We start from the raw sequence: 27,210 nt of genomic DNA, 5'->3' as shown, positions 1-27,210 counted from the left end.
AACCCTCCTCCTCTATAAAGACTTGTCCTGACTATCTCATAAGGGTGAGATGACTTGTAACATGGGTGCAGACACTTTGTAACTGGAAACTGGTATTCAAATGGTAATGTTTTCACTTTATTATGACATCCACCTGGCTTGGTGAAGGGGCAGAACCAGGGGAAACCGAGATTAAACATCAATAAGAAATAGTACTTTATTTGGGCAGTGAATAATGGAAGAATATCAGTAGGCATTTGTGAAAGAGGAAAGAGATTTGAGCAAAGGCCAGAGGGGAGAGAAGCCAGGAGTATTAGGGGGTGGCTTACATTTCTCATGGCTGGGGGGCGGGGGCGGGGAGAGTTAGAGTAAATGCTAGTAAAAGAAAAGGCTGGAAGTAAACTGGATCGGAATGTGGAAGGCCTTGAGCTCCAGGAGGTTTGGATGGGTAAAGGAAGTTGTTGAAAATTCCTGAATGACAGACTCTCATCTATGCTCTTGCAAGATACTGGAGGCAGGACCATCTGGAAAAGGACGCGTGCGCATTCCCACTTCCAGCCCCTATCCCTGTGTGCGAAGAGGGATTCTGTATTGCAAAGGGGCTGTGGCTTCCGTCTCCTGGAGAGCAGCATCCCTGGCGCTCTCCCTCGTGGCTGCAACGCATCACTGCAGAGGCTGCTTTCTCTTTGTCTGGAGTTTGTAAATGATCTGGTTTCCATCATTCCAGGCATAGAGCTGCTTATCTCTAGGGTTGTAATGGATCATGGAGTGACTCCTTGACCGCCTGGGGAAGAACACGTTGGGCAGATCCTCCTCAATGACAGCGCCCAGCGGATCATAGACACAAGTGATGCGATGCGGGCCGAGGCCACCAGAACTGTAGACCACGTAGAGGACGCCACACAAGAGGAATGAGGCTTCAGCATCCTGACTTCTGCATGGAGTGTCCCATGAGTGTTCCACTCCCAGTGTGTCAGGCTCAATTTTCGTGAGGACCAAATGGCCGTGGATGCTTGGCCCTGAGTGGATGGCCCAGAGCCCATGCTCATCCGCGGCCAGGTCAATGTATGTCGAGGGGGAGCGCGGGTAGGCCAGGGCTCTGCCTGCCCCTCCCAAGAGCAGCATTCGATCTTCCACGGTCCTCTTCTGCAGGTTATATTTGATGATCTCATTGGGAGTTCCTTGGCTGTGAAAAAATAGGAAACCTTTGTAGATCACTTGGCCTGTCCCCTGCCAGGAATGTGTTAGGATCAGCTTCCGGGGGGCTGGCTTGGTGCTATCTTCCATGAATGCCCGTATGCTGGCAAATTCCCAGACAGTGTTGTTTCTGGATCCAATTAAGAGATAAACTTTTGGAGAGTCTCTGACAGCATCTTTCATCCAAGAGCCATCTGTGTCCATTGTCTTCTTCACTATTTTCAGAGACTTTATGCCTATCAGCATGTTGTCACAGCCTGGCCAAACAGGAGAAAAGGGGAAGGTTACTTTATAAACACGAGATGTCTGCTTTTCTCACAGATTGCTTTTTTTTTTCCTCCAGTGTCTAGAATAAAATTATCACACAGAGATCAATCATAACTGATTGTAGGATTCAATGAATCAAGGACTTTAATGAATAATTGGGTCTCTGTTAAGTGAGTTGCCGTCCAGTTATAAGAGCATTAGTCACGATAATCAAATCAGGATATAACCAACTATTTGCTGTGTCAGAGGCCCTGTTCACTCTCTAGAGCACTTGAGGTTGACACACTGAGAATGGCTAGGGTATGGAACCACCTAATTCAATTGTTTGCCAAGATTTTACTGGGTATCTGCCGTTTACTTAGCTTACAGTACTCTCCCAGAACAGCGCTAAGTACTAAAGATAAAAATTATAATATCAACCCTACACCTTGAGGAGATGACCTTCTAGTGAAGGATTCTGGTTCTTAGCCCTACTAGACCATTATAAGGGTTCTACTCATGCCTTCACTCATTTATTCACGAATGCACGCGTGCCTTTAGTCAGCTGACTTTGGATACCTACAAAAAGCAAGATACTGAGCTAGGTGTTATGAACTGGGGCTACAATGGACTGCGGTGCAGTGATAAATTAGGCACGGTCCTGGCTTAACAGGTACATGACTATCTAGAATATAAAGCTTAAAATGAATTTTTTTCAAAAAGGAGGACAAAGAAGAGACATATCATGTGACACAGGAGAGAATCTGCATTTGAATTAGCCCTTGAAAGACACCTTGAAGGACATTCTGAGATGGGTGGGAAAAACTTCCCAACAGTTAACAAAACCACATTGGGGAAAGTCCTCCAAGATTAGTGTTAGTAAAGTAGTATAGAGTTTCACCCAATACCAGCCAAATACTTTGTGTATAAAACTAGATGCATAAAACAAAGCAGTAAATTGAAACCAGCTCCGTGCCTGGAACCTTGAGGGTGGAGCTAAGGAACATGCATTTAATTCTGCAGGGAGGTAGGGAGCTACTGAAGTTTTTGAGCAAGACTGAAACATGGTCAAGGTTGTTCTATCAGATTAATTAAGCTGGCAGCCATGTGTACGATGGATACAGGGAGAAGAGACTAAAATCAGGGAAACCAATTCGGAGGGTATTTCTATAATCCAAACAGGATGATAAAGGTCTAAACGAGGTGGAAGAAGATGAAGTAAAAAGAAGGGGCCTACATTTTTCTAGCTCCTCACAGCTACTTAGACTATTACTCTCTCAGCTTCATGCAAAAACCCTTCCTTGGGACTTCCCTGGTGGTCCAGTGGTTAAGAATCCGCCTTCCAATGCAGGGGACGCGGGGTCGATCCCTAGTCCCACATGCCGCGGGGCAACTAAACCCGTGTGCCACAACCAGAGAGCCTGCGCGCTCTCTGCCACAACTAGAGAGAAGCTGGCGTGCCACAACAAAGAGCCCTCGCGCTGCAAGCAATGCCACACGAAGGTCCTGCATGCTGCAACTACGACCCAACACAGCCTAATTAATTAATTAAAAAACCCCCAAAACAAAAACCCTTCCTTCTTTGACCCTGATCCTGGATCAGTTCAAAGTTCTGCCTGCCCTTGAGAGTTGTGTGTTGGTGGAGAAAAACTCAAAATGGTGCATATTGGTGTCATTACACTAAGGGATCTCCAACCTCAGCTGAGCCCTAACTACTGTACTATATACTCTCTGTGCTCAGCCCATCTTCCACATGGCACCTATCTTAAATCCTGCCTCCTGCCCCAAAACTAGCTCATCAGTGCCTCATAATAACTCCTTTGCAAAAATAAATACCATTAGATGTGAACTCCCTCCACTTCCTGTTCCTCACTTATAGACTTTTCTTCAACTCCTGCCCTTTCTACCCTCCCACATATCTTTTTTTTTTTTTTTTTAATTTATTTTTGGCTGCCTTGGGTCTTTGCTGCTGCACGCGGGCTTTCTCTAGTTGCAATGAGTGGGAGCTACTCTTTCGTTGCGGTGTGCAGGCTTCTCATTGCGGTGGCTCCTCTTGTTGCAGAGCACGGGCTCTAGGCGCGTGGGCTTCAGTAGTTGTGGCACACGGGCCTCAGTACTTGTGGCTCGTGGGCTCAGTAGCTGTGGCACATGGGCTTAGTTGCTCCACAGCATATGGGATCTTGACGGACCAGGGCTTGAACCCGTGTCCCCTGCATTGGCAGGCGGATTCTTAACCACTGCGCCACCAGGGAAGCCCCCCTCCCACACATCTTAAAAGAAGCCATGTCATTCCTCCTGTGTAAGACTAATACTTCCATCTGCATCTATCTCATCCTTTCCTGGCTTCTTCTAGATTTCCTCCATGAATGATCCCCTTTCTATTATCTCAGATTTCTCCTTCACTACTATTTTATTAGCTTGGAAACATCAATTCTCCCACAGTTAGGCACTCTTTTCTACTTACTTCACCCTTTCTATAATTTTATAGAACTAGACTCTCCTACAGAATAGTTTATACTCTCTGCATGCATTTCTTCACCTCCCATTCTTTCACTTCACCATAACTTCACAGAAACAACCTTTTAAAATGTGACCAGGGACTTCCTAACTGAAAATTCAGACATTTTATTTCCGTATCTTACCTGACCTTTCTGTAGCACGGCAGTATTGATCAGTAAAGATCAAGGGGGGAGAAAATGTCTTCCCCCTTGATCTTTGTGTCACCCCAGAGACAATGTCTGTGTTCATCAAATGCCGTTTCATTTTCCTCTTCCTTAGTCACACGTTCGCAGTCTCCTTTGTACGTAAGCTGCACCCATTGACCTATATCCTGTCTAATGGGATGTAGACAGAAGTGGTATAAGCCATTTCCACATGGCCCTTACATATGCTATCTTCAAGAAGACCTTAGAGTCTTGGAATTGTCATGGTGACCAAGTTAAAGTGGGATGTGGGTCAAGATGAGATGAGAGCTACTCATCATTTTAGGAAAAGTGGGTCATCAGTTTTAATTATGAGCTGCTTGTTGGGGCTGCCCTGTTAGGGCAGTGAGCAGTGGTGAGCAGTGTCACAGAGGCAGGGAGTGGTGGCCTTACTAGAAGCATGAAGAACCTTGTGCATCTCCCTCAAATCTGTATCGCAGGTAGGAGAGCGGAGTCTTAATAAAAGCATGGGAACTCTCTGGGCCTCCCTCACTGACTGCTGTAGGGTAAGGTGGTGGAGTGATAGTTGGGTGTATAACAGTCTCTCAAGAAGAACTGCGCACGCTGAGAGTCTCCCTCAAATCCTTCTAACAGCTTTGATATCAGAAGCTAGAAGGGCCAGTGGGTTGTCATTTTGTCCTCAATAAATGCGTGGGTTCTCCAGGCCAACTGGAGGCCGACTAGAGTCAGAGGACAAGAAGCAGGATGATGGGAGAGAAAGCGGACACGAGGAAGAAGGATGCACAGCCACAGCACAGGGAACTATATCCAGTCTCCTGGGATAAACCATAATGGAAAAGAATATTAAATAAAGAATGTTTATATGTGTAAAACTGAGTCACTTTGCTGGACAGCAGAGACTGGCACAACACTGTAAATCAATTATACTTCGATTAAAACAAACAAACAAATAAACATGCACAGCCAGAGAAGTCCCAGAGGTTGAGGTCAGTAAGCATTTGGCAAACTGCTTGTGACTGCCAGCTGTTTGGGTAGCAATCCTACCACAGTTCCTTAATCAATTCACCACCCACAATGATCACAGCTTCTCTTCTCTCCTCAAGGGTCCCTCATGCCCTCCTCACTCGCCTAGGCAGATCTTGCCTCTGATTTCACTGAGAAAACAGAAGCAATAGGAGAACAACATCATCGCTGGTGTGGATTACTGCAATAGCCTTCTACGTGGTGGCCAAACTTCTATCCTTGACCCCAGAGGCCATTCCTCACAGCGGCCGAAGCATCTTTGAAAAATTAAGTCAGATCATGTCACATGTCTGCTCAAAACTCACCAGGGACTTCCCATCTGACTCAGAGTAAAAGCTCACATCTCTACCTTCCGGGCCATCTGGGACTGTCTGCCCACTGCTTCCCTGCCTTGTCTCCCGCAACTCCCCTACTCTGATCATTTTGTGCAGCTACACTGGCCTCCCTGCGGTTCCTCAAATTATGCCAAGCACGCTCCTGCCTCAGGAATTTGGCACATTTGTTCCCTCTGCTTGGAACCATCTTCCTGAAGATATCTACTAGACTTCCTCCCTCGCTCCCTTTAGGTCTGCTCCCAAATGTCTTCTCCTGACCATAAAGGTCTTCTCTGACCACCCTATTAAAAATGGTGGCCCGTCCTCCAGCTCTCCATATCCCCCTTACCCTAGCTCACTGTTCTCCATAGCGCTTACCTTCTATCTCACATATTATAAATTCATCTGTTAACATATTTATTGCTCAACTCCCCTCAATAGAGTATAAACTCCACGAGGGCATGAGCTTTGCCTTATCTGTTTCATTCACTGCTGTATGTCTTGCCCCTAGGATAGCATCTGGCACACAGCAGGCCAGTATTTGCTGAATGAATGAGTTTCCAACCACCCAATCTATTAACCAGTTGCGCCCGATCCCATACTCTCTGCGCCCCTCCTGCTCTCTTTACTTTTGCAGTGGATCTCATCCCTCTCACCGAGTCAAGGACTTAGCACCTGAAATTATCTCCCCCTCTCCTGCTCAATAGTCTCTTCCTCCCAACTGGATCGTTCCCCTCTGTAAACAAGCAGGCTGTGAGATCATGCTAGAATCCAGTACGGCCCCATTTTTCTATTCCACTTCATAACAAAACTCCTTGAGAGAGGACGTTTCTCACCTCCAATTATCCCTTAAGCCACTCTAATCAGCTCCAGCTCTCCACAAGTCTAAGTTCCCCTGCCCCACTCCACTGGATCAGTTTTTGTCAAGGTCACCAACAACCACCATGTTGTAAAATCTAAGGGTCAGTTCTCAGTCTTCATCCTAATCAACTTCTCAGTAAGCTTTGGTTACCTGATTGCTACCTCTCCCTGAAACTCTTTCTCCTCGTGATTCTGGAACACCCCTGCTTTTGTTTGTCCTATCGTTCTGGATCGTTTTAATCTGGGAATTCATGGCTGGTTCCTTATCACCATCCATCTTTAAGTGTTCTATCCTCAGACCTTTTCATTTCTCTATCTATGATCACTTTCCAGCTCACTTCATTCTTTCCCATGGCTCTGAAGAGCACGTGAGTTCTGAATAAGGATGAAATCCAAACTTGTACCTGGGATGACGTCCTATCTGGATGTCTACTTAGCCCCAAACTCATTCATCTAGTCAGTGTTCCTCATTGGCTGTCTTCAAACTTCACCTGTCCAAAGCAGAACTCTTGCGTTTATCCCCCAAACTTCCTCCTTCTTCTTCCCCTTTCAAGCAAGAACCGTCAATCAAATTTCTTCTCTAGCAGTCATTCTTGATTCATTTCCTTCCACCTCCCCACACTAGCAAGTTCTGGTAGTAAACTTACCTTTAACTTATGAGTTATACTTAAATTAAAATGCTCAGTATATTTATATATCCTCCTCTCCCCACTCCCTCCGCCTCCTCTTCCCCTGCACGCCGTGAATCCTCACCTTTTGCCTGGACTACTACAATAGTCCCTAGTTTGTCTCTCTGATTTTACTCTTGCTTTGCTATAGAATGTTCTCCACAAGGCAGTAGGAGTGATCTGTTTAAAAACATGAATTATGTGACCGACCTGCTAACCCTTTTTTCCCACCACTCTTGGAATAAAATCCTAATTTGGCTTAAAGCACCTACCTCGTTTGGCCCCTCCCTGTCTCTGGGACTTGATCCTCCGCTTTCTCCCCAACCCTGCCCCACAATCTTGCCTCACTGCACTGATTACATTGGCTTTCTTGCTGTTCTGGGAGCTGTCAAGTTTGCTTCTGCCTCAGGACTCTTGCACTTGCAATTCTTTCTGCCTGGAGTGTTCTCTTCCTTGATCCTCCCATGGTCTGCTCCTACTCGTCCTTCGAAGCTCAGTTTCAATCTTATCTCCTTAAGAGACTACCTTCGACCACTGTATCTAAATTTAAAATGATCTACTGCAGCATTTCTCTTATTCTCTTTATATCACTTACCATGTTCTGTAATTATGTTATCTGTTTTACTTACTAGTGTATTGTCCTTCTCCCCCATTAGACTATAAGCTCCACAAAAGCAGGGCCTTTGTCTTCCTGTTTACTGTTGTACTCTACTGCCTTACTGAGAGCTCTGTGGTTCAATAAATATCTATTGAATTAATAAGGAAAATAGACAAAGAAATAGACAAAGAAAGACATCAAGCAGATGTTTTTCTAGGGTTTAAATGGTGCTGCACATCCAGAGTTCTGATCACAGATCTGTCTTAAGTAATAATAATTTGTAAAGCACCTTAAAGCTTTTATGATATTTTCAAATGCATTATTTCATTTAAAGATGTGACACAACATTGTTACCAAGGAAACATAGGGCAGGAGTGGGGCTGGGGAGAGCCAAGTCCTGGGAAATCAGTCCTTTCAGCAGTCATGTCATCAGTGGCTGCTCCCAGAGGCCTTGCCTGGCCCACACCATGGCCAGGGCCAGACTTTGGGGCAAGCTATTGAAATGAGCAGGACCCTGCGGGGCTCCTGGGCACGGAAGTCTTTCTGTGTCCCCCGTTTCTTGTTTGTAGGGAATAGACTCCAGCCTCCATGACCTTCCCTGAGTTCCAAAGGCCAGATACTTAACAGCTGCTAATCAGGGAAGGGAGGGGACTCAGAGACAAGGGAGGAGCAGGCAAGAAACAATAGTGCAGCCTCGGGGCAGGGTCCTGGTTCCACCTCAAGGGATACACATAACAGTATCTTTGAGCTCTTCTGCAGAACTAAAACCCCCAACAAATGGAAGATGTTACATTCTTCATTCAAGAGAAGGTCACAGTTTGATAACCCTGAGAAGCTCATCAGGAGACCACTTGAGGCCAGATTAAAGGAGTGCAGGCCCTGCACACACCCTGATCCTTATCAGCAGCCCCACCCTTGAACCACTGGTATAAAACTCCTCGCGTTAGGACACACAGTTTTTCAGGGCATGAGTCCACCATCTCCCCTTCACCTGGCAAAGCAATAACCCTATTCTTTTCTACTTCACCCAGAACTCTGTCCCCACGATTTGATTCGGCACCGGTGTACAGCGGCTGAGTTTTTGACATCATTATGGAAATCTCTCGGCCATCATTTGCCACCGTGTTACCCTACTGACCCGCTTTGCCAGACTGGGGGATTGCTTCCCTGTGGCCTCTGGGTCAGCTTCATTCTGGTTGGCCTGGGTTATAGAAGCCAAACCCCTAGGGAAGGCAGAGGAGCCTGGGCCAGCTGGGAACCTTAGAATTAGTTTCAAGTATCTCCGCACGGCACTCAAGGTCCCTCATCTGCATTTCAGGAGCAGCTCACAGAAGGATCCCCCTCCATGCTGAGCTTCGGGGGCTATGGGCTGTGGTGCAGAAAAGAGAAGAGTGGACTGCCCTGCTTACCGAGATCCATCTCTGCTAGGGCTCGGTATGCCTTTTCTCAGTCTCACCAGCCGAATCTGTCTCATGTGAATGCTCTGCTCTTCCCACATACTCTGGTGATCACAGAGGATGAATGAACAAGGATTTAAGCTTGTACGTGATCACAGATACATTTAATGGGAAAGAGCGGGGGTCCCAAGGGCCACAAGAGAAGCTCAGAAGCTGTTCCCTATTGAGGAACGAGCCCAAAATCTCAAGAAATGAATAAATACATACAAATACATATAATATGCTTGGTACTGTGATAGGTACTTATTTGCATTAATTTATCTGCGTCTTATAATAAGCCTAAGTGGTAGATATTTTAATCTCCATTTTCCAAGTTTAAAAAAAAAAAAAGTTTGGATAAGTTACCTGGATAGATCATCTAGCTGAGGGCCTCTGAACTCATCTGAGCTGGAAGGCAGGGCCATCCAGGACACCCCCAGCCAGCCCCAGGAACATGGTGGATGGGTGTGTGCACATGGTGGGAAGGGGTGAGCCTGGGTGTGCCTAGAGAGGGAGAGATGAGGATAATGGACTCCCTGGGGCCTGTTCACAGGGTGCTAAGATATCTGTCCTGACTGGGAAGCTCTCAGGCTGCCCATCCTCCTGGGAAGAAAGTTAGCAGGCTTGCAGCCCAGCTACGAGAAACTATGGCTAAGAACAAGGCATTCAATGTCTCATCAGTGAGAAAATGTTCATTTAAAATACAGGAGAAATTAATACAAACATTCTTCTTTCTCCTTCTACTCCTCTTTTCTAATGCAGAATCCTTGAAGAAATAGCAAAACAAGAGTGTTAGATGGTTTTGATCAGGGAAACACAGTCCGGGGGGGAACACAGAATTTCCAACCCCGTGAGGTCCCTTTGGCTTCTCCTATCCCTTTGTAGCCAGAACCTGGGACTGGGAGTCAGAGACCTGAGTGGTCCGAGCTCCATCTCTGCCTCCCTCTGTGACTCCCTGAAAGTTCCTTGTCAATCAAGCCTTAGCTTTTCCAGCTGCAGAACGAGGGGGTTAGCCTGGATGTCGTACAGTTTATTCAGGTGGATATCCTGTAATTTTTATAAATTCCTCCTCTTTTGGAATTTGGGGAAAATATACTCACAGTGTCTGAGTAAAAGGGTAAGTTAAAACTCCCTGCTGTGCTTCTCTTGAGGGGAGATAATTAACAGGAGTAAAAGATTGAGGAAGGATAGGAAACAAATTGAAAACTTTTGAGTCCAGCCAAGATGCAAATTATTTAACAGAGACACTGACATTGTACAAACCAGAGAATGAAAATCTGTGGTTTAGCCCTTAGGCAGACTTGCAGACAAGCAATTAGGATAGAATTTGGCCCAAGGCCTCAGAGTGAATTCATATATAAATATCATTTATTTGAATCTTTTAAATATTTTCCCCCTTATTTAATAGGATTACTCTCCAGACTTGCTGAGACTCGTCCCTCCATAGGGGAATGACGCAATCAGAGTTATGTTTTAAAAACAGTGGTCTGCATATTAGTAGAGAATGAACGGGGAGGGGGGGGTAGAGGTGGGGGAGAGGGGATAGAGGGAGACAGGTGGAGAGTCTGTAAGTACAATCCAGACGAGAAAAATCTAAATGGTGATGGGAATGAAAAAATGGGCATAGACTCAAAAAACAGAAAAAGAGAGGTCAGGTAACTGATTCAGTTGTGGGAGTGGAGTGATAAACTAGACTCAAGGTTTTGAGACAGAAGGGAAGGGGGGAGGGCACAACCTTTAAAAGTATGACACTGAGGATACAACAAAAACTAGTTAGACCCAACTAGGCTCAAGATGGCAGAAGATTCAATGTCCAGTAGGCCTTGAGCCCCATTATACGCTCATTGTACTACATTAGCATATGTTAAATGACACCCACAGGCACCATGACAGTTCTGAGGCCGACCATAAAAGACCAAAAGGTGGGTGATGGCCCAATTCCTGGAAATCTCCAACCATTCCCCCAAATAATTGGAAAAATCCTCCCATTCATTAGCCTATGAAATTACCCAGCCTGTAAAAAACTAACCACCCTCATATTTCAGGGCTGCACTCACCTTCTCAGACAGACCACATTCTGTCTGTGGAATGTGTATTTCTCAATACACCTGCTTTCACTTTACTATGGCTCACTCTTGAATTCTTCCCTGTGGTGAAGCCAAGGAACCTCACTTGGCGGCCTGTCCCATGGACTTGCCCAAGACCTCAGACGTGACCATCCTCTCACGCCCCATTTTCCTACAACAGTTGGGGGTGATAGAATGCATGAGACAGCAACAGGGAAGGAAGGTCAGATTTAACTGGGAAGAAAAGTGATGAATTCACTGAAAAGAAGAGAATTTCTGTAAAGCCATGCATATTTTGACTGCTTCTTGAAATTCTCTGTTATAAATCTTGATTTCTTCAACCATCTGAATTGTATTCATGTTAATAAACATTTGTCAATACCTCTGAAGTGACAGGTACATGGGATGTCAAAGATGACAGCTCTCAGACGAGTAGTCAATTATGAAGCTTCAAGCTATTACAATAAAATTGTCAATGTGGACTTAAGTGTTCTGGAAACTAGGGGCATTTATGCTTTTTGCCCACAGGATATATTTCTTTTTTTTTAATTTAATACATTTATTTATTTATTTTTAGCTGTGTTGGGTCTTCGTTGCTGCGTGCGGGCTTTCTCTAGTTGCGGTGAGCAGGGTCTACTCTTCATTGCAGTGCACAGGCTTCTCATTGCGGTGTCTTCTCTCGTTGTGGAGCACAGGCTCTAGGGGTGCGGGCTTCGGTAATTGCGGCACACGGGCTCAGCAGTTGTGGCTCACAGGCTCTAGAGCACAGGCTCAGTAGTTGTGGCGCATGGGCTTAGTTGCTCCGCGGCATGTGGGATCTTCCCGGACCAGGGATCGAACCCGTGTCCCCTGCATTGGCAGGCGGATTCTCAACCACTGCGCCACCAGGGAAGCCCCTCACAGGATATATTTCTGATATGTCAGCATGGTACCCAAGGTCCTTCATCTGACCTCTTTTGTCATTTGCCCACCACAATGGACTAGTTACTAGTCACTGAACTTGCCATGGCCTCTCACAAGTTTTAAACTTTGCCCCTACTTTTCCTTAGCTCATCTTCACTAACTTAGGATACATCTCTTGTCCTTCAAAACAAAAGTCTCTGACTCTTGCATAGCAGCTAGTTGCTCCTTCTTGTGTACCTAAAGCATTCTGTGCGTCCCTCTTCTGTGGCAGTTTTCAGGATGAATTGGAATCGCCCACTCACTTTGCTTCGTTGCAAGCACTTAAGACAGAAGCTGTGCCTTGTCTTTTTATCCACAGTGCCTGAGACACAGTACACATCTCCCTCACTATTCAAACGCTTACTGTTCAAACTCAGGAATCAATTAGATTCAGGTAATGCAGTATTAGTCTGTTGCTACCCCAACTCACGCTAGGCCAACTTGGAAATCAAACAGATTCAAATAACAAGAAGTATGTGTGGACATTAGCAGGTGCCATTTCACTGTCTGAGTGCCTGGGGGGTTGGATAGCAGGAAGGCAGGAAGACCAGCTTATATGAAGTGGTACTCAGTGAGCCATGGGAGGATTTGGCTTTGCAGACGGGCTGAGAACCCAGGGTGAGTGCTTAAACAGGGCCTGGCATACAATACGTGCTCTACATGTTTTGGTGAGTTGCACAGAACTCTTTAGTAAATCCACCTCAAAGGTCTTTCTAGGTTCCCAACACTAAAAGTATTTCATGGCAACCCAGTACAGAGCCCCGCCAGCTTCCCTTTATTCGTGATTAGCAGTAGAGTGTGAGAAAGAAAACATGGCTGTTGACTTGCATGGCTGGGTGCCACTCAACAGCACGGAGCGCGTGGAAGCTGGGAAGACCTGTGAGTAGGCGCGAGTCCACTGCTTCCACTGGAATTACCTATAGTTTGGAGTTCATAGCCAGGATGTGTCCTGTTCAGAAGAGGGACAGCTTTCCATAACCTCATCTTACTTGTTTTTCTTCCACAGTATTTATCTTCTTTCTGACATATTATAAATTTCCTTGCTAACGTATTAATTGTGTGACTCCCCTCAATAGAATGTAAGCCCTATGAACGGCAGGGCTTTATCCAATGTGTTTATATTCACTGCTGGACATCCTGTCCTAGAATAGCCTCTAGCACATATTACTATTTCTCTATTTTTAATTATGACGATGCTAAGGAGATATACATCAACAAAAACTCTTTGGGGTCCTGAATAATTTTTTAAAAGTAAAGGGTTCCTGAGATAAAAGTTTGAGAGCTGTGGTCCTAGAGGATCCAGGCTGGTAAATACTCATGTAAAGTGAAGTACGGAACTGGGCAGTCCTCCAGGGAACTTCTGATCAACAGCCTCTGTTTTGCATTATTTGTCCTAACTATTGCAACACCTTAAGCATTCCAGGTTTATAATTATGAACTTCTTGCTTTTATTTAACTTTTATTTAAAGACTAAGCTGGGTTTTGTTTTTTGCATATTGGGTTAATTTTTTCCTGTAATATTCTTACCCAAACTAAAAAGGATGGAAATGTTCTCAATGTCTAGGTGTGGTATTACCATTCTCCCATGTGCCTGGTTAGAAAACAGAATCATTTTGCGTGTTGCCATGGATTCTTCCCGTGCAATCAATCCCACTGTTCTCTCTATCCTTTCTCAACGTGTGTGGGTATAGCAGCTGCTCACCTCATCCTGAACTCTGCAGCAGCCCTCTCACTGGTTCTTTGGTCTCCCCTCAAAACCATCAATCACACTAATGCCCCATCCACTGCTTTCCTATAGAGATTTGCATATTTAAAATCCCATCTTTTTCTTTTTCTTTTTTTTCTTTGCCACACCACACGGCATGTGGGATCTCAGTTCCCTGAACAGGGATCAAGCCCACGCCCCCTGCATTGGAAGGCAGAGTCTTAACCACTGGACCACCAGGGAAGTCCCTAAAAACACATCATGATTGCTGCCTCTTTCCAGAAGCAGCAACACCAAAAGCCTCATATGGATGCTACTAGAGGTTCTATGGAAGGATGGGCTCCAGAGCCAGACTTGAACTTGCTTTGGCCAAAAGAACGTGGTGAAAGTGACCAGACCTTGGTGTGCTTGTGCCCTCTCCCTCAGACATCTGCCTCCACCACAAGAACAAGGCCAGGTTTGCCTCCTGCAAGATCAGATGCCATGTGGAGGAGAATAAAGCCACTGCAACTGAGGCCATCCTCAACCAGCCATCTCCTGGGCAACGTGTCACTAATTGTAGACGCACTAGGGAGCCCTGCCGAGAATAGCTAAGCCTGGTCCAGGCCAACAGAACTGCCCAGCTGCCCTGTGGACTCCTGAGAAATAGTCAATGATTGTTTTAACCCACTAATTTTCAAAGTGGCTTGTCATGCAGCATTATTGTGGCAGATACCTCGTGTGGGGTCCGGGTAAGGGAACTATGAGTAGATAGGGAGACGGAGATGAATCTAGTGTGTCTAGTGGGTGGTGCTTACTCTTCAGCGTAGCAGGAAAGTGGGAGGAAGACTGGGCTACATGAAACTCTGAGACACAGTTTCATCATGTGAAAAGAAGTCATAATGCTATCTACCTAGCAGAGTTGTCATGGGCATTGGATACCATATCAGATACAAGAGGCGTAATGGAATTCCTTGCTTCCAAACAGTTGCTTCCACTTTCCAAGAAACTACTCCTCAAGGTCAGAAAATACTGATCCCTACTCTGTTCCAGGCACTGTGTTAGACTTGGGGAACACAGCATGAATAGTGCAGAGATGCATGGAGTATATTTTATGTTTTCAGAATAGCAGATTCAACACAGCACAGAGCATCAGGTGAATGGGAACTGGCAGTAGTGGCACAGGACTAGGTTGAGAAATGCTAAAAGTTGCTGTGTTCAAAACTTATAGTTACCAGAGGGGAAAGGGGGGGAGGAATAAATTTGGAATTTGGGATTAACAGGCACACACAACTATATATAAAATAGATAAACAACAAGGACCTACTGTATAGCACAGGGAACTATATTCAATATCTCATAATAACCTATAATGGAAAAGAATCTGAAAAAATATATATATATATTTTTTCAGATATATATCTGACTCACTTTGCTGTACACCTGAAACACTGTAAGTCAACTATACTTCAATAAAAAAATAAAGAACTGAAAGAAAACTTTAAAAAAACTGTTCAGTTGGCTTGTTATCTACTTTTACAATAACAGTAAATACGATAGATATAGTATGTACAATATTCATGGTTTTTATTTAACCAGCAGGTATTACTTTCAGAGAGAATAACAAAACAAATTATTTGAAGAAAGCTAGGTTGGGGTCAGTTGTAAAGGGCTTTCTTTATGTTATTCTATGGGGTTTGCTTTACCCTGTAGGTTGTGGCTGCCATCCAAGATGATAAGCACTGATGCAGTCATTTTATCAAGATAACCCTGGTGGCAATACAGGATGAAACCCTGGAAAAGGAAGATCGGTTGGGAGTCTTCTGCAGTCATCGAGACTGGAGATGATGAGAGAGCAGTGTGGATGGAAAGAATAAACTTGAGAGGCATTCAGATAAGCAGCTTATCAGATGAGGGCCAAAGGGATGCTCCTGAGATTCCTAGCACAGGAGGGTGTGTGTGGGACTCTTCTGTTAACTGAGAGAATAGTGGGGGAAAGCAGAGGAAGTTCATTATTTAAAAATAAATGGGGGGCTTCCCTGGTGGCGCAGTGGTTGAGAATCTGCCTGCCGATGCAGGGGACATGGGTTCGAGCCCTGGTCTGGGAAGATCCCACATGCCACGGAGCAACTGAGCCCGTGAGCCACAACTACTGAGCCTGCGTGTCTGGAGCCTGTGCTATGCAACAAGAGTGTCCACAATAGTGAGAGGCCCGCGCACCGCGATGAAGAGTGGCCCCCACTTGCCGCAACTGGAGAAAGCCCTCACACAGAAACGAAGACACAACACAGCCAAATATAAATAAATAAATAAATAAATAAAAAAATAAAAAAATAAAAAAAATTAAAAAAAAAAATAAAATAAAATAAATGAAGAAAAGGCAGGGAATTAAAAACCAAGGGTTGGAGAGAGGCGGGGAACTGACGCTTCTTGGACAGGATTTGAAAGAATGATTTAAAGCAATCTGTTTTGTGAGTAGGAATCATCATCAAATAACAACTAAGAGGCCTGGCATGGTCTTCATGCATGTCCCACAATAATAATGCCTCTGGGCGCAGGTATTCAGTCTCAGAGCTGAGGGCTGCTACCTGAGGGCCTCTGTGACAGCCCTGCAGATGGCCGGCCTGGCCCAGGCTCTCCCTGCTATGAGCACTCAAACTCCCCCACTGCCAGCCCATTCTGAACACTGGAGCCAGATGATCTTCCTCAAAACCTCCATCCGAGCCCCGACACTCCCCGGCGTACCACTATTACACAAAACAGCACGATGGGAAAGGTTAGTATATGTAGGAGTCGGCCTGCCTTGGTTTGAACCCTCCTCTGGCGTCAGTTAGCAGTGAGACCTTGGACAGATGACTTATTCACTCAGTGCCCTGATTTCCACATCTATAAAATGGGGGTTAATTATAATACCCGTCACATAGGTTTGTTGTGAGAATTAGCTGATATAATCCAACAAGACATAGAAAATACTTAAAGATTACCCGGTACATAATGAGCGCTCGATAACTATTAGCTACGGTTATTCATATTACTTTCATTCCCCACAGCTAGAAAGCGAAGAGGCTCAGCACAAAGGAGCCTAGGTCTTGCCTGGTTCTTCCATCTCCTCTCCACTCCTCCCTACACCTGAGGTCTACTGAACCCTAAGCCCGATTAGGCCTTTGTACATCCACGTGCTGGTTATTTGCTTGAAGTGCCCTTTACTCTGTTCTCCATGTAATTCGTTCTTTTCCAACATTAAAACTTGGCTTGAGGGTCACGTTCCAGATTCCACGGTCTCCCCCATCCCCATCTCCACGGCAACCTTGACCTTACTTAATTACTGAATGCCTGCCCCTGTGCTTCTGTGACACCCTCCATCAGAACAGGCATCCCACTACCTGTTATTCTGTGTTTGTTTGGAGGTTTCCCCACTTGGCTGTAAGCTTTTTGAGGACAAGAACGTTATCCTATTCAATGTTCCATCTCTAATGCCTGGCACAATGCCAACGTATATATGGAATTCAGCTAGAGATTTGTAGAATGAATGAACAAATGAATGAGTCAGAGAGAGAATGAATGGGGAGGTTCACTACACCTGGAGCCAAAGCCATCAGCTAAAACAACTTTGGGATCTTCTATTAATACCTGTAGTGATGGCCCTGGAGGTATCCTCATAGACCACGGGTCTTCCGGCCGGATACACAGAAGAGTACTATGTCCGTTGGCCTTTCTGAACGCAGCACAGTGACCTGTGGCACTATCCCAGAGGCAGCACATAGGATAAGCTGTACATATACCTTTGGCACTGCTGCTCCGCGAATGCAGTAACTTCTCTGTGTGTGTATGTGTGTGCCCACAAGTACTCTCATACCCTCCTGCGCTTACACCTGTGTGTACCCTCAATGCCCTCCTTTGTGGGAGATACCTCTGTTGCAATTTAGAGTTATACATCTCTTAATGTTTTGTTCCACTCATCGCAAACTAATGGACCTTGAGAGTTGGCTCATAAATATGTTTTATTTGGCTTCTAGTGGGTTTTACGCTAGTTTGTTTTTTTTAATTTTAATTTAATTTAATTTAATTTAATTTTTGCTGTACGCGGGCCTCTCATTGCCGTGGCCTCTCCCATTGCAGAGCACAGGCTCCAGACGCGCAGGCTCAGCGGCCATGGCTCACGGGCCCAGCCGCTCCGCGGCATGTGGGATCCTCCCGGACCGGGGCACAAACCCGTGTCCCCTGCATCGGCAGGCAGACTCCCAACCACTGCGCCGCCAGGGAAGCCCTGTTTTTATTTTGTTTGGGTTTTAATGGCTTTCAGTATGAGGCACACACATTTATACCTGAATGGACCCCAGAGGCTTTGGAATTTGCAGCAATAGACTTCCTCCTCTAAAACATGATCTAACAAAGGATATGAGTTGTTTACTTCAGCAGGGAGAGGGTTACTAGAGGTACTTTGCATGCACCCTTGCAAATAAAGGAGCGGGACTAAAACAGGAAGTAAAATAATGCTGTAATGGCTTATTCTGACTGCCTTGAGAATTTTTCTTTACAACTTGTAAATATACAAGTTAAGAAGAGGTTAGCAATCTTCTGATCCACCCATGAATACAGCCTGTGGAATCTGCCAAAGACTGTTAGTTGGATAAATTCTCAATCTGGGTATCTGAGCCAGTGGTGCTTTGCCATAAGTTGCCAAGTGCAATGCAAAATTTCTTTTTTACTTATAACAGTTATAGTACCAAAGACTTGGAATGAGTTTAAAATATAAGTTAGATGTAGCCCAAACATCCCTGGAATTGCGGTCCTCACGTGAACATCATTTGTGGATCATCTCTCAATAAAGGCTGAAAACTTCAGAACAGCTCTATAGGAAATGGCTTAATTACAGAGCAACTCTACCGTATCTATTATCCCCAGTATCTGGCCCTTTGTAGTTGCTCAATAAATATTCCTAGAATAAACGAGAACCATTTAGACTGATGTTAGAATTTTCTGGAAATCTCCTAAGACACAATGTTGAATTTTCCAAGGAAGTTATGTTATCTTCTCTCTCTAGGTTTTCTGAAAACACTCTCTAAGATGGCATGTATGTGTGAATGAAACACTTGATGTGACCTCTGGCGACCCTCCCTAGCCCATAATCCCATATTTGCCCACACAGGGATGCTGACTTGAGGCTTAAGGATTCTAGTGAAAGTTTCACAGCCAGCACAGTCCCAGCAACCAAGGTTAGAAGATAGGAAGATGGGAGCCTTGTGGGAAGAAGGTGGGTACAGGTAACAGCACCGGCTGGGATGGGCAGAATTCTAAGGTTCCCACCCCCATGGTCATGCCCTACATACTCTCCTCCCCTTGAGCGAGGGCTGCAGCCTCACTCAATATGACTGTGAATATGATTGCCCTCCTTGACTAGGTTACATGATGAGACAAAGCTAAAGAGATTTTGTAGATATAATTAAGGTCCAAAATCAGTTGATTTCGAGTTAATCAAAAGGAAGATGATTATGGGTGGGCTTGACCTAAATCAGATAAAAACTCTTAAAAGAGAGACTGAGCACATCCCAAAGAGAGGCGCTCTCCTCCTGGCCCCGAGGGAGCAGTAGCCACATTGCGAGCTGCCTGTGAAGAGGAGCGGCTTCTGGAAGCTGAGGCCTCCGCCCAACAACCACAGGAAGGTGAATTCTGCCAACGCCAATGAAGTTGGAAGAGGACCCTGAGCTCCAGGTGAGAATGAAGCCCAGCCAACACCTTGACTGTACCCTCACGAGACTGTTGAACGAAGCATCCAGCTAAGCTGTGCCTGGACGCCTGAACCCAAAGAAACTCTAAGATAATACATGTATATTAGTTTAAACTGCTAGAGCTGTGGTGATTTGTTACACAGCATTAGAATAACTAATACAGGCATAGTTACTAAGATACATGGCCGAAACCATGGGGGATGGGCACAGTATGTAAAATACAAAACAGTGCACGGAAGGGGGATACACTGGCATTCCAAAGTCCATCCTTGGGCACAGAACTTCTGGAAATAATAGGTCAGAGGGCACTAATCACGCAGTTGTGATTGTTTACAGGTCTGTCTTTCCCTAACCAAGTTCTGAGGGGTCTCTGCCATCATAGAAGATTTTGCCCTGACCCCGGCTCTCTGAGTACAGGAATGAAGACGTCAGTATATTCATGGTCTGGCTGAGGAGTCAAACACACACAGATATGCGTGGTTGAGAGTTAGTGCTGCCTTGGAAGATTGAGTGAGGTGCTCCAGCAGCATTAGGGGCCAATCTGTCTGGTGGGGCGGGGAGGGGAGAGCTGGGGAGGTGGGCAGAAGTGTTTACAGAGAATCCACAGAATTTTTGAGACATAAAAGGTGGGTAGAAAAATATATATACATATATATATATTTGTTTATTTGTTTTAATTGCTACTGCATGTGGGTAAATTATGGGAGAAGATGGAGATCAGCTCAGGCCACTTTCTGAAGGGTCTTCCTCATATAAAAGGCTGAGATTTGAAGGGGTTTTTTGTGGCTGTTGATAATTGATACCAAACGGCAAAAACATTCTACATCCATGTGTGTTGTGGGAAGGTCTATGAGACAGCACACGGCAGTAGGAGGCAAAGCCAGAGGCGAGAGAAGCTGTAAGAAAGCCAGTGCAGGATGAAGACATGTTCCACTCCTTCCTCTGTCCCTGCTGTGAGCACAGGGCCCATCCAGGAGTCGAGGCAAAAAGTGCTTGTTGAATCATAAACTGACAAATCATCAAAAGAGGGCTCCCGGGATTCCCTGGTGGCGCAGTGGTTGAGAGTCCACCCGCCGATGCAGGGGACACGGGTTCGTGCCCCGGTCCGGGAAGATGCCGTGGAGTGGCTGGGCCCGTGAGCCATGGCCGCTGAGCCTGCGCTTCCAGAGCCTGTGCTCCGCAACGGGAGAGGCCACAGCAGTGAGAGGCCCGCGTACCACAAAAAACAACAAAAAAAAAGAGGGCTCCCGAGGCAACAGGCATGGAAGCAGCCATCACTGAAAAGTCGAAAGAGTTTTCACTCACCATGGAGCTAGGAGAGGGAATATTTTAAGCCTCCAGGGTCTGAGAGATGCGGCAGAGGACAAGGGTTGAAATAGCAGAAAGTCCAGACTCAGGACCTCTGCCGAGCTCTAGCTGGAGTGGAAGTGGGCAACCTCAAGGCCTGAGGGGCTTAGAGTGTCTCAGAGATCCAAGCCAGCACCATCGTCCAGGCTTGGGGTCCTCCCTCACCCTTGGGGAGAGCACATTCTAGCTCAGGCTACATTTATCACCCAATCCTCCCCATCAGCTTTTTAGGGAGCTGTTCCTTTTCCACTGGCTCATCCTTGCCCTTTTCCCCAGTCCCTCGTCCCATGCTTACCCCCAGCTGCTCCCTCTCAGAAGGAGGAGGTTCATCTCAAGACAGGGCCAGAAAGGACCACTCACTTGACCAACTTGACCAAGTGCTTCATAATATAGATAAGGGACCCTCTTCTCTGTCTTCTGACTCAGAGATAAAATTTTCTCTTTTCTGCCAAAACCTAATAACTCCTCTGCCTGTGCTAACAATCCCTCTATCCATTCATTCATTCGTCCCCTTAGTTATTCACCAACAAGTATTTATTGAACATAGACACTATTCTAGGCACTGGGATGCAGCATCGAACACGAAAGGCAGGATCCAGGCTCTCAAAGAGCTGACACTCGAGAAGGGGAGGCAGAAAATGAACATCGAGCAAATAAATGAACTAGAAGATCTCAGAGTAATAAGTGCTCTGAAAAAAACAACAAAAACAAAAACAGTCAAGTAGTAAGTGTTCCACAATGCCTCTTGGGTTACCTTTCGCAGCGTACTTCAGACCAACCACCCAATGGCCTAGGCCAAAAACCCAGGGAGCATCGTGGACTCAACCCTCTCACTCATTTTTCACATTCAATTATCTGTCCCAAACAAAGCCACGTGTATTCCAATTCTCAGTGACTCTGAAATCCGTCTGTCCTTCTCCATCTCCCTGACACTTCATGCAGACACCATCACTTATTGACCAATTTATTGCAGTATTTCCCTGATTAGCATTCTCTCTCTAGTCTTGTCCTCTTCCTGCACGTCATGCCCCTGCTTAAAATTGTTCAATGGTTCTCAACAGTTTCTTCAGTCAAGTTCAACCCCCTTAGCCTAGCACGCAAGGTCTTTCATTATCTGGGTGCTACTGAACCCTTAAGCCTTGTTTCCCTGCACTCACTTGCCCCACACAGCTTCCACTCAGCCATCACTGCAGATCTACATGTGGAAGTGTTACCTGCCTTTGACCTGCTGCACCCTCACTTAACACGCCCTCTGCTTTTGAACTTCTTTGTTCAAAAGTCAGATCAAATGTCACCTCATTTTGGAAGACCCACGGAGTTTTTACAAGGATTACACTGAAAAGATATGTGAGGGGGCTTCTCTGGTGGCACAGCTGTTGGGAATCCACCTGCCAATGCAGGGGATATGGGTTCAATCCCTGCTCCGGGAAGGTCCCACATGTCGCCGAGCAAGTGGGCCCGTGCGCCACAACTACTGAGCCTGCGCTCTGGAGCCCGTGTGCCACGAATACTGGGGCCCACATGCCTAGAGCCCGTGCTCCGCAACGGGAGAGGTCACTACAATGAGAAGCCTGCGCGCCGCAATGAGGGGTGCCCCCCCAACCCCCCACCCGCCGCTTGCCGCAATTAGAGAAAGCCTACGCGGGCCCAATGCAGCCAAAGATAAATAAATTAAAATACGTGAAACCCTTAGCCCAATAACGGCATTCAGCTTATGTCTTATTTACCTGATGAAATTTCTTACATTTGGGGCAGGCATAATTAGCATATAAATAAAGTTTTCCTATTTGCAATGAAACCATCTCATAATACAGCCTCTGAGGTGGGGGACTTGTCTCCCTCACTGTTTTAATGAAATGGAAATTTTCCTTCTCATTTATGTTTTTGTTGCTTGATACTTGCTATTATCATTTGAGCTCCTAACCATTATTCTTTTTTTTTTTTTTGCGTTACGCGGGCCCCTCACTGTTGTGGCCTCTCCCGTTGCGGGGCACAGGCTCCAGACACGCAGGCTCAGCGGCCACGGCTCACGGGCCCAGTCGCTCCATGGCATGTGGGATCTTCCCGGACGGGGGAACGAACCTGCGTCCCCTGCATCAGCAGGCGGACTCTCAACCACTGCGCCACCCGGGAAGCCCCTAACCATTATTCTTAATGGCCTGGAAGTGATTCTGATGGGTCCCAAGATTGGAGACAAATACCTTGAATATATCATCATCCCAGCAGAATACACAACAGTAATTCACTGTAGTTCCTGGCCCTGAGGGTTGGCTGTTGCAATGTCCAATTTCACGATGTTTCTGGGCACATTTGCAGCCTCTCCCTACTCCCAGGGCACTGGGAGAATCCATCAACCTGCCACTCTTCGTGGCAGGGGACCACACACCTCTGTCAACCCAAGGTCTGTCTCGAGATGCCCTTCCTAGGCTGACTTCTAACACCATAGCCCTGATCTTCTATGGGGGCTTTAGGAACTCTCTGGGAAAGGTAAAGCTGCTTTCTGAGAATGGATTTTCCTTTGGACACCTGTGCCCCGATAAGGTTTCTCTCCCAGCACATGCCCACAGGAGCACATATCCAGTTCTTACTGGGTCAGACCCCCTACCCGTGTGGGGGCTGTCTCTGAGAGTGAAAGTCCCCAGAAGGGGTAATAAAAGACGCAGTTCTCTTACTTGCATTCAGCAGTGTTCGGATCCTTTTCTCCTCCTCAGCTCCTTGGACTTGCTTTTCTGCCAGCATCTTGTCCTCTGACTCTGTGCACACCTCAGCCTCCCGCAGGTACTCCAGGTAGTCAATCTCCCGCTGGGCACGTTCGACTCTCAGGGCCAGGTTATGGACCGCGCTCTTGTACTCACTTGTGTACGTCTGACATCGTCCCAGCATAACGGATATGTTTTTCGAGAACTCTCGGAAATCTTGAATGTATTCTCTCGTTGCTTGGGTACATTTCTGCAGTCCTTGCTTCAGTCAGAAAATAAATTCCCAAATTACTGCCAGTTATTTAACTTGCCCAAGTAATATCAACAGCTCTCGTTCACAGGAAAAAGACTTTTAAAATACAGATAGTCAAAAGGGGGGAAAATAAAAATCACCCACAGTTCCTTAATTCAAAGGACTATTGACACTTTAGTGTACAAACCTTTAAAAGTTTTCCCATGCATGTAGTCATACATATATAAACATATTTAATGTGATTTCACTACATGTATTTTTATAACATATTTTTAGCTTGCTGATATATTGTGAACATATTTCAATACCAATTAATATATATCTATACCATAATTTTAATGACACAATTCCATTGAATCGACATCCCATTATTTATTCCATTAGACTCTTTTTAATGGACACTAATGTAGTTTTCAATGTTCTGCCATTCAAACAAAATCTTTGTCTTTACATATTTGTGTATTTCTCTGGTTATTTTCTGAGGATACATTTCCAGACGTGAGCTCCATCCCCAGCACCTGCACAGGGCCTGGCACACAGTCGAGTCGTACTCAGTAAATACTTGCTGAATGAAAGATAAATAAATGAAGGATGGAAATGGGAGGGGGGAGGGGTTGCTGGGTCAAACAGCATGTAGACTTAAAGACCATCTGGCGGTTTACCAAAACGCTCTCCACAAAAGTTGTAAAAATATTAAAATATACTCCAAACAGCAGGATATAAGACTGTTCATTGATGAATGAAAGAGAGAGAGAAAGGTGGGGGGAGAGAGAGTGTGTGACAGGAAGGGAGGGAAGGAAGGAGGGAGAGAGAGACAGAAATAGAGAGGGAGAGAGAAACAGGAAGGATGAGAGGGAAAGAGGGAGGAGAGAGAAATTGCCTAAATCTTTCCTCTTTTTCCTTACCCCCCTGACACAAATCCCTCAGTGTGGAGATGGCGTCACTTCGCTGCTGCGTGTCTGCCTTGGCCTGGTGGAGCACCTGGGGACTCAACTTCCCGCCCAGGTTACCACGTCGGGGTGGGAAGACCTATATAAATCATATCCCTATCATTTTTTTGGTTTGTTTTTGTTTTTGCGGTACGCGGGCCTCACTGTTGTGGCCTCTCCCGTTGCGGAGCACAGGCTCCGGACGCGCAGGCTCAGCGGCCATGGCTCACGGGTCCAGCTGTTCCGCGGCATGTGGGATCTTCCCGGACCGGGGCACGAACCCGCGTCCCCTGCATCGGCAGGCGGACTCTCAACCACTGCGCCACCAGGGAAGCCCCATATCCCTATCTTTTAAAATCCACATTCATAGCTATGAAAGTATCAGTCTATACTCGATACCCTTGTCTGCAGACAGATTCGAGTATTGGGAAAGCTTGCAGGATGTGACTGGCGCTGACCCCCAAGGCAGGTTGGTGGTAAATGAAGAGGGACCACGGTTGAGAGTAATTCTGGAACATTTAAGGAGGTGGGACTGGGCAGCAGGTGTCTGAGGAGACAGCAAATGAGGCAGCAGCAAGAGGCCACTGGCCTGGGAACATTTCATCCACGGCTTCCTGGCCTCAGGCCGCTGGACGTTAGGAAACGTGTGCAGCCTGCTCTGAGGAACTGTTTTACCCTGACTGTAACCAAATAGTTTGGACTTGAAGAGTTTTCAGGAAAAAATAGAAAATTGGAGATAAGCATGTCTTTGAGAGGAGATAAATAATTTATCAAAATTTAACTTGTATAAAAGCAAGGCATGAAGTATGAAACAGCCAATGTCATCGCCAGGGTGTGTCAGAGGTTACTGCGGAGGGTTGGTTACCTTTGGCCCTGGGAGTCTGTCTCTGCGGCAAAAATGTTGGGTTTTGCAAATTTTAATGAAGTGGCAGCTGCAACACTTGGAGAAAAAGGCCCCAACACTTTTCTCTCTGTTTAACGTTGCTGAAATCTGCTCATTTCTAAAACCAAGTTCAGTTCAGCAAAAGAAGCTAAGAGCTTCTCAGGACACCAATATCATGACTTTTTGCAGTGACCTAATGGCTCACCATAAAAAGACATAAAGAAAACTAAAATCTGCGATCATCCTGATATAGTAAAACATGAAGAAAACGTGACCAAATGTTTAATTTTCCTATTTTAAAAACTGAGCAACTGAATAATATTTTAGACATTTACCACCATGCCAGGCAATGTTCTAAGTAGGAATTAATTTATTAAATCTTCAGAATAGCCGTAAGAGGTAAATTCTATTATCGTCCCCATTTTACAGATGAGGAAAACCTGCCAGATCAGAGAATAGCGGAAAGCCCTGCTCAAGGTCTGGGAGAAACCACTAGACTATGAAAAATATTAAGTGTACATTTAGCAATCTATTTATTATTCACTATCTGGAAAAATGCATCACAGTAGGTAGCGAAGCGTGGGTAAGATAAAGTGACTTCCGGGAGGCAGGTTCCCCAGATCAGGGGCACAGATGCCACCTACCTCCAAGACTTGAAAGCGCTGATAGATGTAGTGCACCATGGCCGGGTCCTGGGCGAACTGCGGCAGGGGCAGAAAGGCCGTGAGGATCAGAACGCTGAAAGCAGAAGCTCGCCTAAGAGCCAGCATGGTCCTGCGAACCACCCAGGGTGGGAATCTCTTCTGCTGTTGCTTCTCGAAGAAGGCTCAAGGGTCCGGGGGGTGGTCTCCTGCTTTCTAGCCGCTGCTGAGAAAAATTCTCCAAAAACCCAGACAGCAAAGCCTGCTAGTTACTCCCTCAGATGCGTGATGTTGCTTAGCAAGATGGTGATCAAGTCCAGCTGTTGGCAAGTCAGTCTCCGGAGGCCCTGCAGGCCGACTTGGGGTAGAGGTCTCCCTGGGTCCAGCATCTGTCGCTATGACCTTTGACACACACGGACCCTCTGCAGGCTAGTGGCTGTCCCCTGTTCCAGGCCTGGGTGAGTGTGCAAAGGGGTGGGATGGGGGTCGGGGTGGGCCTCTCCCCTCTCCCCAGCTCTTTCCTTTTTACTTTTGTTTTCTTCCTCCCTAGAGAACTCTGCAGTCCAATCACAGGCCTGACCCAACACACACACCACCCCCAGCTTCTCAGAGTTGGACTCTCAGTTTAGTTTCTGGCCCAGATTCCCGGGATCCTTTTCCCCAGAAATCCCTTTAGGAGACCCCACCCCTCCTCCAGACTCTTTGCATTCCTGCAGCTCTTAAAGGCACAGCAAGGAAAAATGAAAGCTCTGATATACCCGGTCTCTGAGCAGCCTGGGCACTGGGCCCATTGCCTCTTGGGGAGAGAGGTCCAATGGGCCACAGGCCTAGCCACCCAGGGAGGCAGCTGAAAAATCTGAGATTCACGCTCAGAAGAGTTTCATTAAGAGCCAAACAATTACTGATACAGGGGCATTTCCAGAGCCAAACCATCAGGAAATGGAACTCCTTAGCGCGGAGGTCCTTGAGTTTTCTCAGTCTCCAGTAGCAGAATTCCCTTCACTTGCAGCTGCAGGCCAGCAATATATAGGACTCAACTCCTGCAGGCCCCA

At 46.1% G+C, this 27,210-nt stretch overlaps 1 protein-coding gene across 1 annotated transcript; it reads right to left on the bottom strand.

Annotated features, from left to right (window-relative positions):
* Nucleotides 1–95: 95 nt before the first annotated feature.
* OLFML1 (olfactomedin like 1) lies at nt 96–27,210 on the bottom strand. Its single transcript, XM_032639345.1, has 3 exons — nt 26,162–27,210; nt 23,426–23,714; nt 96–1,433 (listed from the first exon to the last, which is right to left on the bottom strand). Exons 1-3 carry the CDS (start codon nt 26,285–26,287, stop codon nt 643–645), a joined length of 1,206 nt encoding a protein of 401 aa, XP_032495236.1. The 5' UTR covers nt 26,288–27,210; the 3' UTR covers nt 96–642.

Source organism: Phocoena sinus, chromosome 8 (assembly GCF_008692025.1).
Source record: "Phocoena sinus isolate mPhoSin1 chromosome 8, mPhoSin1.pri, whole genome shotgun sequence".
Taxonomy (NCBI): domain Eukaryota; kingdom Metazoa; phylum Chordata; class Mammalia; order Artiodactyla; family Phocoenidae; genus Phocoena; species Phocoena sinus.
Note: the sequence above shows the minus strand (reverse complement) of the source record. Positions and strands in the feature narration are given on the sequence as shown.

Coding starts and splice junctions, on each gene's coding strand:
- OLFML1 (XM_032639345.1), bottom strand. CDS start 26,287: ATGCTGGCTCTTAGGCGAGCTTCTGCTTTCAGCGTTCTGATCCTCACG. Junction 23,715..26,161: donor AGCGCTTTCAAGTCTTGGAG/GTAGGTGGCATC, acceptor TTCTGACTGAAG/CAAGGACTGCAGAAATGTAC. Junction 1,434..23,425: donor CCGAACACTGCTGAATGCAA/GTAAGAGAACTG, acceptor CTGTTTGGCCAG/GCTGTGACAACATGCTGATA.